The sequence below is a fragment of the Sabethes cyaneus genome, chromosome 1 (assembly GCF_943734655.1).
Source record: "Sabethes cyaneus chromosome 1, idSabCyanKW18_F2, whole genome shotgun sequence".
Taxonomy (NCBI): domain Eukaryota; kingdom Metazoa; phylum Arthropoda; class Insecta; order Diptera; family Culicidae; genus Sabethes; species Sabethes cyaneus.
Genome location: NC_071353.1, coordinates 14,557,820 through 14,570,889, shown reverse-complemented (window position 1 = coordinate 14,570,889; position 13,070 = coordinate 14,557,820). Strand labels below are relative to the sequence as shown.

At 43.5% G+C, this 13,070-nt stretch overlaps 3 protein-coding genes across 3 annotated transcripts; 1 reads left to right on the top strand and 2 right to left on the bottom strand.

Moving 5' to 3' along the window:
- Positions 1 to 4,609: 4,609 nt before the first annotated feature.
- On the bottom strand, positions 4,610 to 6,574 carry LOC128745421 (uncharacterized). Its single transcript, XM_053842496.1, has 5 exons — positions 5,822 to 6,574; positions 5,660 to 5,762; positions 5,310 to 5,590; positions 5,045 to 5,237; positions 4,610 to 4,990 (listed from the first exon to the last, which is right to left on the bottom strand). The coding sequence occupies exons 1-5, from the start codon at positions 6,433 to 6,435 to the stop codon at positions 4,610 to 4,612; spliced, it is 1,572 nt and encodes a 523-aa protein (XP_053698471.1). The 5' UTR covers positions 6,436 to 6,574.
- A 453-nt stretch (positions 6,575 to 7,027) lies between these two features.
- Positions 7,028 to 7,862, top strand: LOC128745388 (TM2 domain-containing protein CG11103). Its single transcript, XM_053842452.1, has 2 exons — positions 7,028 to 7,625; positions 7,692 to 7,862. Exon 1 carries the CDS (start codon positions 7,057 to 7,059, stop codon positions 7,618 to 7,620), a length of 564 nt encoding a protein of 187 aa, XP_053698427.1. The 5' UTR covers positions 7,028 to 7,056; the 3' UTR covers positions 7,621 to 7,625; positions 7,692 to 7,862.
- A 431-nt stretch (positions 7,863 to 8,293) lies between these two features.
- Positions 8,294 to 13,070, bottom strand: LOC128738840 (uncharacterized). The gene is made up of 5 exons (XM_053834265.1): positions 12,952 to 13,070; positions 12,539 to 12,770; positions 10,733 to 12,466; positions 10,541 to 10,661; positions 8,294 to 10,472 (listed from the first exon to the last, which is right to left on the bottom strand). The coding sequence occupies exons 1-5, from the start codon at positions 12,966 to 12,968 to the stop codon at positions 9,058 to 9,060; spliced, it is 3,519 nt and encodes a 1,172-aa protein (XP_053690240.1). The 5' UTR covers positions 12,969 to 13,070; the 3' UTR covers positions 8,294 to 9,057.

The following is a 13,070-nucleotide window of genomic DNA, read 5'->3' as shown; positions in this document are numbered from 1 at the left end:
GCATAATGAACCCAAGGTTCCTGCAGGCTTTATCCACGATGAACGCGATGTGCTGTTTGAATGTAAGTTTAGAGTCGAGCAGTATCCCCAGATCCTTGACGCAGTTTTCGCGACGTAATGGCGTATTTGACTGCCTATAGTCAAAAGCGAACGAGTTCAGCTTTCCAGAAAATGTGATGACTTCACACGTGTTGGAGTTTAGCAGCATGCGGTTGTCGACACACCATTTGGCAAAGGTCGATAGTTCCTCCTGAAGGACAGCGGCGTCGGATAGATTTTCAACTTTTGAGTATAACTTGAGGTCGTCAGCAAACAAGAGTCGCGGAACTTTAAGCAGGTAGTTGACGGCATTGAAGTAGATAAGGAATATTAAACGACCGATATGGCTTGCTTGTGGTATTCCAGGTGGTTCATCTTTAAGTGGCGATCGGATAGGTATGAACGGAACCAACGCAGCAACGGATCAGCTATGCCAAGCTTATCCAGTTTGGCAATGCCAATGGCGATTTGGTGGTTCAATTTGTCGAAAGCTGCGGAAAGATCAACGTATATGAAATCTGTTTGCGACCGACCATCGAAACTATTTATCACGTAGCATGTACGAGTCAAGAGATTGGTAGTCGTGGAGCGCTGGGCATAAACCCATGTTGGTTATCAGAGATGTCTTCTTCTTCAGCAGCATAGAGCCGGGGTGGCTCGTGCTGTTTCAAGCACTCGTCTCCATTCAACTCGGTCTTGGGCCACTCGTCGCCAATTTCCTAGTCGTCTCAGATGTCGCAAATCGCTTTCGACCTGGTCAAGCCATCGTGCACGTTGGGCTCCCCTGTTCCTGGTGCCGGTGGGGTCGTTGAAGAGGACTATTTTCGTCGCACTGTCGTCCGGCATCCTTACGACGTATCCGGCCCACCGTTGCCTGCTAACTTTCGCTAGATGTACGATGGGAGTCTCCCCAAGCAGTGCCTGTAGCTTGTGATTAATACGCCTCCGCCGCTCTCCGCTTTCAGTTTGTATTCCGCCAAATATCGTCCACAGCACTTTCCGCTTAAACACGGCAAGGGCGCGTGTGTCCTCCGTAAACAGCGTCACGGCTTCAAGTCCATAAAGAACTACCGGTCTAATAATGGTTTTGTACATTGTTAGCTTCGTGCGGCGGCGTATGCTTCCTGATCGTAGCGTTTTACGAAGGGCAAAGAAGGCCCGATTTCCCGCTTGGATGCCCCGCTGGATCTCCTTACTAGTGTTGTTGTCCGCGGTCACCAGCGATCTCAAATACACGAACTCCTCTACCACTTTTAGTTCCGCCGTCAACGGTTACCGTCCGTGGGAGACGCGCGTTTGTTTTCTTTGAGCCTTTTCTTTTCACATTTGGTCTTCGACGCATTTATTTTTTGGGCCAATTTAGGCCATTTGCAAAGCCTAGAAGTTGGCTACCCTTGGTAAAAATCGTGCCTCTCGTTTCGATGCCCGCTCGTCGGATCACGCCCTCAAGAGCGTGAGCGATGTTGAACAGCATGCAGGATAAACCGTCACCTTATCTCAACCCTCGCCGCGGGTCGAAGGGACTCGAGAGTGTCGCAGAGATGCGTACGAAACACATCACTCGATCCAATGTAGCTCTGATTAGTCGCGTCAGTTTGTCCGGAAAACCGTGTTCGTGCATTATCTGGCATAGCTTGTCTCGATCGACTGTATCGTATGCTGCTTTAAAATCAATAAAGATGTGATGCGTGGGCACGTTCTACTCCCCACATTTTTGTAAGATCTGTCGGATAGTAAAAATTTGGTCCGCAGTTGCGCGAGCCCCCATGAAACCCGCCTGATAATTCCCTACGAAACCTTGTGCTATCGATGACAACTGGCGTAACAGGATCTGGGAAAGCACCTTGTAGGCGGCGTTTACCAGCGTAATACCGCGATAGTTGCAGCAGTCTAGTCGATCACCCTTTTTGTAGATGGGACAAACCACTCCTTCCATCCATTCCTCCGGTAGATGTTCCTCCTCCCAAACCCTCGAAATAACCCAGTATAGAGCCTTTGCTAGCGTTTCTCCGCCAGGCTTATTAAGCTCTACCGGTAGGCGGTCCTTTCCTTCAGAGATGTACTGTTTGAAAAATGCAAATAGTGGTTCAAACATGGCGAGCTCAAACAGCTTCGAAATTGAGATTCTTCGATAGTTATATACGTTTTCCCTAATTCCCTTTTTATGCACAGGGAACATGTATGCCGAGTTCCATGCTGAGGGAAAGACACCTGAGTTGACGGATTAGCTGAAAAGAAGGCTCATTGGAGTGGCGAGAGCATGGATGCATTTTTTTTTTCAGGAAAACAGATGGTATACCGTCCGGTACAAAGAATCGAGAAAGTTTCAACTTCGCGGCGGCCGATGTAACCATCACTTCATCGATGGTGAGGCTATTCAATGAATGGCCCAGGGAAGGAACATACTCAGTCCCAGTGAATATCTGTGCAATTGTCAAACTTTCATCAGTAAATACACTGGAGAATTTCATCGAGAACAGTTCACAGATTTGCTCAAAGTTGCTCGCTGTTTTATCACCCAGGAACATAACCGAGGGTAGACCGTCATCTTTCCGTTACTCGTTGACATATTTCCAAAAAGATTTAGGGTTACGTTTCAATCTTCGCTCGACATGTCTCAGGTAGCTTCGAAAGCAAGAACGACTCAGGCGTTTGTATCAGGAAGTGGTTGCGGAGGGGTAAGGTCCTGTACTTCGAAAATTTCTTTAGAGCAGCTTTCCTTTCGGATTTGAGACGACGCAACATAGTGTTTAGCCAGGGTGTCTGGTTCAGAGCGGGAACAGTTCTTTTGGGAACGTGGGGATCGTAGTTCAAGATATTTGAGAAGGTCGTGACAGCAGTGTTTGTATCGTTATTATCCAAAACTGTGCTCCAGTTGATGCTGCTTAACACATTTAGAATGTCCCCAAAATCAGCATGGGCGAAGTTGTAGGAGACGGTCGGAGGGGCAATATTTACGTCACGGGGGCGTCCATAATTCCATCTACAGTGCGTCCCAGTATCACGTTGGGCGATGAGACATGCGGATGTCTGAGGTCACGGTCGTTCTGGTGGAATATCCAAAGTTCAGCAGTTGGAGTGCCGTTAGTCGTCATCAAGATGTCGTTCAGTAAGGACCGGTCGGATCATGCAGGTGCGTAGTACTGGAAACACGGTACGAATCAGTCGTCGAATGTATGTTAACGAATGTGTACTTGCCGTGAAGAGAATTTTGGGAGCCCCTTTCCCCGTATTCACACGTAGGACCGGAACGTCTGATGAACGCAGGCGGCAATAGCGTGACTACGGTGGGATAGAAGAAAGCATAGAAGCGTATAAGAAAGGTGTCCATGGCTTTATCGAGACCCCCCTTCGACGATTTTCTTTTGCGAACGTTTCGATATGTATCGATAAGATTCGCCAGGTTCCTGTGGTAATTTCTTTGGTTAGTAATACTTCAGATCATTTTGTGTATGAATCCACCAGAATGAGAAAATAGTTCCCATCCAGCGGACCGGCATAGTCTGTGAGCGCAGCCACGGTTTTGCCGCTATAGGGCAGCATTCCATGGTAGTATTCCAATGTGTTTTGGCCCCGTTGGCATATTCACTGCACGAACCGGCAAGCATCGCTACGTCCTCATCGGTGTTTGGCCAGTACACATGTTGACGAACAACGGCACGCATTCAGTCAACTCCGGGGTGCCCCTTGCACAGCTATTGGAGAACACGCTTACTAAACGATGGCGGGACGAATACCCTTTTTGCTGTAACAGAGGCATTCTGTTACGACGAAAAGACATTCTCGACGTTGGTAGAATTGTTCAACTGCGGGATCGGTTATGCTGTTTTTCGATGACTAGCCTTCGTTGCCGAAACGAATGACTTGCTGCAGATTTACGTTACCTTTGGTTTTACTCTGAAGAGCCTTGAACGAGAGTGGAAAAACCGGAAAAACTTTTAACGACTCATTGATGAACCTGTGAACGCTATCCTCCAGTTCGAGTTAGAGTTAGATTAAAAAATAGAGACCTTTGTGCATATTCATTGTAAGAAGGGGTTGATTTGCGTCATCGACCTGCTAGGCTACTGGAGGTAGGCGTCCGACCTAGGTCCGACAAGTCAATGTGACTAAAGTAGCTGGCAGTTAAAGAAGTCTTCGAGCAGAGGGAGCGCGGGACTAGCACAACATTCAAACCAGTTGAGTAATTCGCGCACAAGCGAACCGTTCCATTCGGCTTCCGGCTTCGCTCTGAATGCTGTAGGCTACCGATCGTTTTGGTCGAAACACCGGCTTAAAATTATCCTTCAGTTGAGTTGTTATACAGGCCCCATTTCCGCGGTAAACACATTAGGGAAATGGGCGCCGAGAGCAGCAACATTTTGAGTCTGCTAAGTTACAACTTGATTGTAGAGTGCAGTGATCAGTTGATTCTATAGACCGAACTGGTTTATCAAATCGATGCCTAAAATTTCGAGTAGATTGTTAGGAGCTGATATATGCACCCTCTCTGATGATGGTGAGGATAAATGATACTCCCTTACAGTATTTCGGATTTTATTTTCTATACCATAAAATTGAATTATTATATTTATTCTATATTAAAATCTTTCCGATAGTTACTTTCATCTGGCTGAATAAAGGCAACCATCTCCCCTCGAATTAGACTCACTAAAAAGCGTCCAATCGTAATGGTATTTCTTTTCGCAGCCATTTCGTCAAACTGATTATTTCCGATCCCTTTCTGTGATCGATGAGATCGGCTTTTCCAGAAACAATTGCTTACCTTGGGAGCTACATAAATGATGGTAATGTTTTCATGTGCGTTCGAACCAATGTTATAGATTTCCAAACTGTCCACGTCCGTATATGCGCCCCGCATCCAGAGGATCATAGCGTCAAACGGAAACTGAAGTATCATCCTTCTTACAGTCATCAGTATGTACGATACACAGTAGATGGCAAAACGGAGCTGTCGAATTAAATACTTATTAGAGTTTTTTTTAAACTAAGCTAAATGGTTTACCGTGGCGAATACGACGTAATACACTAGTATAGTTGGAAGTAGGAAAAGCAGAACTGCAAAAGTTAAAGTTGCCAGAAACAGCTGACGGTTCATGTACTCGTGCGACTCAACACGATTCCGTAGTACATTTTTCTTTTTGCCCAGAACTATCCGACAAAGTGCACGAATGCCCCCTATTTCTATGCGGTATAGACTGCAATGTATTATTATCTTGTATATGTAATTGGATTGAAACACAGAAGTGAATGATACCAAACAAACTTACACAGCCGCGTAGATGTAGAAGCAATGAGCATGCAAACTGATCAGAATTAGGAGGTCCGACAGCATTGCCAGCTGGAATGAGAGACCCAGCAGGCCCAATATTGACAGTGGTATAAAAAGAAATTTTATTGCGGGCGAAACAAGTATCAGAAATGTCCACCACAAATCCACGTGGTACAGAAAACAGCTCAGGAAAAAGTCGTTCAGTGGGGCATTAAGTTTTAAACCGATAGGACTGCCACGTAGTGTCTGCAGGAGTTCTCGCAAGTGGTTTACTACAAGCTGAAAATAAATTGTAGCATTTATTGACTGACATGTGATATGGCGGGGAGTATTTTTATTAAATGTTACCTCGGCGTATTCCATGAAATGTACTCCAGGGTTTCCAAAGTAAAGAACCATTGATAACACGATTACACCAAATCCTATATCGAACAGTAAGGCCCATTTTGCTCTGGAAATAAATTTATATCCAGTTATACGAAATTATGGGAAGATAAAAAGCGTTGTTACCCATTAAAACTTTTGCTTTTGATGCTTTCATTCCACTCTGAGCAATGATAAAACAAGGCTGTCTTTTTAAAAAGTATTCGTAACAGAGTCACAAGTGGCCCCAGCATATAAACTATCAAATTCGTCAATTGACTGGAGCTAGCCCAGCCCAGCAAGTCTTGCAAAGCCGAATTAGACTGAGGCTTAGAGGATTTGATGAGCCGCGCCAGATGTAGCAAATCATTGTCATCATCGTCGTCTATCAGGCCTCCTTCGGCCAAATTAGAGAAACCTCGCTCGTCGTAAACGATCATCACCTTGTTTAGTGTTTCTATAGTGACTCCCTTTACCTTGATGGTAACATGCTTCACGCGGCCACGATCTGAGATCGAAAGACGCAGGAAGTTTTCCTCTAGCAGTAGCAAATCCCGACTGTCATTAGAATCCGATTGCCGCATCAATCGCCGATAATCTGATTCACTGCAGATTTCTCCCACCAAATAGGTACCGGGTCGAAGTTTGTCATCCAGCACCACAAAACGGATTTCATCTCGCTGCACTTCGATTATCCCATACAACTGGCAAAAAGTGCACTGCTCTACCAGCTTGGAAGACACGTATATTTTTACGTTCATTTTATCGAGAGGATGGTTCAACACAGCAGCACTTCATACTTAAGTTTGGTGAGTTGATTTATATGTTGTAATTATTTATTAATCAATGACATCTCTCAGATGTTAACCAAGTTGCTACCGGCACCAGAAAAAACAGCACTGACTGAAGTCAAACTCAAACTCAAACGAACGAACGAATCCAGACGGTAAACAAAACAAAACAGAACAACGAGCAGGGAGAAAAAAACATGCAAACAGAGATGCCAAGTATTTTTCACAGAACTCAGGATGCATCACTAAAAAGCTAATTTCAAAAAATTAAAGTATAGCTTAAACGTGAGCTTAAACATCGCTTGTTCAAACACCATTTAAGTGCTGACTTTATGCAGCTTTAATCGCCTTAAACCAACCCGTAAACAGCAATTGCTTTAGCAATTCAGCTACCGTTGTTACTCAGCACATCTATGTGCAAGCAAATGAAACTTAAATTTTACTCCATATTGAACAAAAAGAAACGCGCGTGTATATTAGTGTAAAGTGAGCTTAACAATAATAGGACAAACAAACAGAATAAACATTAAATTTTTTTGTTTTTTAAAGCAATAAGTAAATAAAAGCAGCTAGCGAAAAGGAAAATTTAATATGATTGAAAATCGCTTATTTTTGATCCTGTTCACGAGTATTCTGATTGTGGAAACGGCTCAGATAACAAAGGATAAGGACAACCCGTCGATCAATCAGTCGAACGAGTTCAACCCGCTGGGACCGTTGGTCAAGTGTTCCTTCCTGCCTCTTGAGTTTATGGATTGCGACGAACCGCTGGACCACAAAGGCAACCGGACGGCAAAGGAAGAGCAGGGCCACGGATGTGTAAAGTTTGGCGGCGTGCACTATGATGACGTCGAAACCACCCGTGTTAAGTGTGTGGTTTTCGATAACATCGAATGCTTTGGTCCGCGTGAGTTCATGCGGGATGGTTTTCCGTGCGTCAAGTATACGGATCACTACTTCGTGACCACACTGCTGTACAGTATTCTGTTGGGCTTTCTCGGTATGGACCGGTTTTGCCTGGGGCAAACCGGTACTGCGGTGGGAAAGCTGCTCACCCTGGGCGGTATCGGCATCTGGTGGATTGTCGATATTGTGCTGTTGATTACCAACAATTTGCTGCCGGAAGACGGAAGCAACTGGAACACGAAGGTGTAATGGAGGTATGTTGTTTTGGATTGTTTTCATTCATCTAGTTGTGTTTTCAAAGTGAATTATTGTTACTCTAGGACCCGATGTTACCCGTATAGCAAATGCAAATGATCTGTAGGCATTTCAGCGACAAAAAAGAATACAAATTTGTACATAAAGCAACCTGTTCTTAGCCTAAATAGCTATTTTGTTTACTGTTAGGTTAAAAAATTAGATATTACTCGGTTTAAAATATTAGACATTTAAGACTGCACTTTAATTGCTTGGAAATAACTATGCTGAAAGAAAAGCCCGCAAAGTGATTTGGTGTCAATAGCTTTCTATTGCATATCTCGTATGTAACAATGCTCTCCGACCGCGAATTCTATTCGAAAGACAATTAGATCGTTTAAATCTATGGGCAACCGCCCACTTAGCTTCGAAGTACGATGCTCGTCTAACAAGCCAGTCGTCGTACCTTCGATTCTCGACTGGGTGGAGCTGCTAGAGTCAGTAAGGAGTAAGGTAATCTAATAATCGGCACGAAGTCTGTCGATAAAGAATAGATCCAGTGTTAAAGACGTACGTAAATCACATATGTTCTTGTGGGTGGGTTTACAACAGTGGTATCCGATAATAGTATAAACACAACAGATTAAATTCGATTTCATGTTCAATTTTATTACAAAATATAGCTTATACAATATACTCTTCTAATTCCACTACTAATCATTTTATTTATCAACTTCTGTTGAACTCTTCGTGTTCAATAAATTCGATACACAATCGATTAAAGTTGTTGAAAGTTTTGTGAGAAATAAACTACTCTAATACATACATCTCGTCAGATCAAATAAAGTGTAAATAATAAATTCTGCTATTTCGAATTGTCACTGGGTTCTCTAAGGTCGGTGCTTCTAAAGAGCGTTTTAGCTTAAAATTATTTTAGTCAGGCAAAATAGAAAATGAAAATATTTTGGCATGAAAGTTAAGTAAAATGCAAAACAACAGAAATGCTTTTGTAATAGGTATATAATTTTTTACAGTCTAAACGCATTTGTTCGTTCTTTGTGGGAATCAATATAGACTTTAGTACGAAAGACAAACTAGTCTAACAATTTCGGGTCATCAAACAATAGGACGCCTCTATATGCAAAGTAAATTACTCGGGTGGTATCTCGCTAAGGTGCTAAGGTCAGAATACACTTTATTATTAATTTTGTACTTCGTAAAGTGAAGCAAAATCGAGCAAAGAAAATATTTGCATAACATCTAAACTGAGAATTTTTAGCTTAAAACTAATTTTCCTAAACTTACAATAGAGGTACGCTCTAGTAGAGCGTACCAAGTGTGAATGTTATCTATCAAGTGCCTGTTATAGAAGAAAATATGTTCAAAATTCATACAGAACAGTTGTCTCTTGTATATGTCCACTTATGTTTGTCGTAGGTACGTACCCTACTATCAATCGCCATCTCCGAGCATTGACCCGTAACCAGATTCCGCAATCGAGATACTTTTAGAGTAACATGGACCCTGATCGACAATCATCGGCACCATAACAGCTTCATTTGTCAGCAAATCAACTGATAGAAGCTCCTCCGTCATAGGCTCTTCCTGACTCACATGCTCTTGCTCGTCAGTGGAGTTTTGCAAACTACTGTTCGCTTCTTCGGCGTCCGCAGGCAGTCCATAAGCGCATCGCCGCATGCCGCGGTGGAAAGCCATTCGTTTGCGCATCGTTTCTTCGCTATTGATGTCCGGATAGAGTCGACGAATTTTATCCAGAAAGTCGTGCTCCGTTTCGTCATCATCTCGCAAACATCTCTCGTCGCCGTTGCCCTCCTGGTTTGTTGCGACCTCAGACTCCCGTTTGCGTTTGATTCCACGAGATATTTTTCCTTTTTTAACAACTTTGCCCGAATTGTCGCAAGGTATCCTCTCGCCCATGCTCTCCATTTCTTGGTGGTGACGTTTCCGACTCAGCAATCGAAGTTCAATGTCCTCCTTAGTGGTTAACCGATTCGGGTTCTGGTTGCGCGTTACAATTTGTACATTATTTGTGTTGGCCAACATTAGCATGGACAGAAAGTACCGAGCCGTATAGTCCTGCTGTTTATTGTCCATAATTTGCGCAAAGCTAATGTTCGAAGCAGAACTGTTTGCGTCCGTTTGCGGAGCAAACGACTCTATAATCTCCGTCCCGTAGGCGTGAATATCGAAGTGATTACGCTGCTCAGACTGGAACAATATCGGTTTCAATTTTCGATGCCAATTGTTGACCTTCTCAATGAGTTCTTTTGCTTCTGTCACGCTTTGGATGTATTTTTCGTTCGTCTCAGTAGGCTGCGGCTCAGCTGCAATTGCTGAGGTGGACAGTTCGGTTGCCGTTTCTTGGCTTACCATGTTGCCAAGGTCTTGTTTTGACGACGGACTACTTGGTTCCGGAGTAGTTTCCTTAGAACGACTCCCCCGACGATCGTTCTGGTCGTCGGAAATTCCCGAATCACGCGATAAAGTTCTAGTCGGTGTCGAATGTTGCGAATTTGGTTTCTCGGCATCTTGCTGCTGAATTGGGTTAAGTTGTGCGTTTGGTTCTGGATTTTCGGCCGCAACTTCTGCTACCGATTCCGCTACTATAGATTTTGGACGTTCAGTATTCTTTTTTTGGACGTCTTTTTCAACTGCAGCTTTGGATTGGACATGATCTGCCTTTTTTCTTTTTTGGACTTCCAAATCACAGTCTTCGAAACCATAAAAGTCACTCTCCGGTGTGGATGACCGTGATATGTTGGACTGCAACTCATCACTTAAACTGTGTAAGTTGTTGTCCCTTGAATCATCCAGAACATCAGCTGAATCATCAAATCCGTAGAAATCTGTGAAGAAACAGAATAAATTAATTGTATACCGTTCAATTGAATTTGAGTAAGTTTTATGACCCTACCTTCCGGTTCCGGTGTTACTGGCCGACCAAACCACTTCGAGTTTTTAGGGATACCCGAACTCATATCATATACTGCCACCGTTAATACATCCTTCTTGCGATTGCTACTTTTACGAACCAACTGAAATAAGAAAAACCCATCAGTTCATATCAGGTTTCCACCCTTCTGGCACAATTTCAATCATTACTTACATCATTTTTCATCTTCCTGTACTCTACCGGCAGCGTAAAGAGCAAATGTTTTTTCAAATAACATTCCGGGATCTTTAGCATGTTCAGCTTAACCAGCACCGGTTTGATTGTGATAGTTCGCGGTGAGCCAGCGGTGTTACGTGTCGGAATAACGACGCCGCCTCCGAAGAAAGGCACCGTTTGGGGTTCCGGTGTTTTCGGTAACGACCCTATGCAGTCACTGAGAACGTCCAGGGATGGTGTGCGAGAAAAGCTCGGTGAAGAGAACTGATCTGGCGGTGTTTCTCGATCCGCACCGATACCTTCGTCTTCGTAGCTAAGCCGCGAAGGGCAAACAGGTGATGATGCTGTTTTCTCCGGTGGACTTTTGTCTGCTGTTTGGGCTGACTGCTGTTCGAGAGCCATCAACTCCGGTTCCGGGGAGGACTCTTTGGACAGATGAAGGCAATTTTCTCCGCTGTTTGTGGTCTGCGATGGTTCGCATACCGACTCTTCTCTAGTAGAAGGCTCACTTTCCTGACACTGAGATGTTTCATTTTCAGGATTGCTTTCAGATACTTCGGTTTCTTGCTCTTGGGACATAGAAATCGTGCTGTTGGATACATTAAAGGATGTCTCAGTGCTATTCATAGTGTCTGTTCTTTCTATAGCATTATCGGATGGTTCACACTCATCCTGGTTTGCACTTTCCAAATTCTCAGCAGTGACGTCAGCACTATTCATTTCTGTTCCGATTGCCGATGAAGAAAATACATTGCAAAATGAGGGCTCATCATCGCTTGCTTGTGGAACTTTCTTCGGCTCTGAAGATCGAGTGGCAAATTTACTTTTCATCAAATTCAAAATTGGATCTGTTCGGTAATTGCTGCTCTTAGCTTGGTGCAATTCATTGTCGAAATCCGATGTATCATTCATCTCTATTCGATACTTATTTTTGAGATAGTTCGGAGGAATATACATTTTAAACTCACGAGGTTTCAAAGGGAAAACCATCTCTGGTGCTGGTCTTCCGGTGCGCTCGCAACGTTCCCGTTCGCTTTCTTGCTGTTCATAGAGATAATCTATCACATCGCAGCGTTGGAAAAACTTCTTCAAATCGTGTTCCGGTGTCAAAGATCCCGTTTTGACATCGATAAAGTTCAGATAGATTTGATAATCGTACCGCGTTCCTATTGTTTCTCCGGATTCCAAGTCTAATATTTGATGCTTTCTAGCTGCCGTGTGGCTGGACAAGATCGAAGGAATATTGGCCTCATCTCTGAGACGATTCAAAATTTCCTGTCTGCGTTGCTTGGCAGGCATAGTTCTTAGTTCATTGCAGAGTTCCTGCATTTGTTGAAATTTGTTTCTTTTGTCAACTGTCATCTTCTGCACAGTCGTAACCAGTGAATCAATAGGGAGCACCTTTCTGTCCACGAACGTAAACTCCAAATCACTAAAACAATCGGAAAGCGACTGCGGCTGAAACCTAGCCGTTCGTCTTCTTCCGCCAACATTTTTTTCCTGTTTCTCATTTTTATCGTCACCCTCGTTTACTTCTCTACCTTTCTGGTCCTGGTCCATATGTAAAATGATATCCTCCAAATAGTCAACTTTGCGCCCGTAAATTTGAGCCGCACTCATGATCAGCATTGCAGCTTCTGGGAAGTTTGTTGAATTACGAGTAAGATTTTCGTATCGATTCAACCATTTTTGGAGATCAAAATCAAAACATCGATCAATTTTTTCGGAAACCTAAAACAATGATGAAAATAGAAATGTAAATTCTTTCAGTGTACAGCGCTTATCAACAAAAACACTCCCCACCTCCATAAACATCAGCGCTATCTCGTCTCGTGCTAGATCTTGATGCTCACGGGGATCTTCCCGGCGTGTTAATTTTTTTCCACTGCGACCAAACGTTCCGACGTTCTTAATGGGGCTTTCTCGGTAGGAAGAGCGCCTCCTCCGAGTACTTCCCTGCTTGCCAGCATTCTGCCCGCTTTCCGGAAATTGCTCATTTTCTTTCAACCGTCGTAGCTCCAATGCATTTAGTTTTCTAAAAAGAGTTTAATATTTCGCCAAAGGCGGTAACCAGTTAAGAACCTTATTGCATAATTTTACGCATATATGCGAGTAACTTTCACCCCCAGTCCTACTGGGCACCTGGGCATTTTGTTTAGGCCCTTTTACTGGCAAAAAATTACATTTTACTTTGCAAGACAATTCGTTGTACTAACCTCTTCATATTTCTCATACATTTACGTACAAATTAGCGATATTTAAGTTCAAATCGGTTACATCTAAATAGTGTATTTTTGGTTGAATGTTTACCAATAAAACGTTCTCACAACTTCAA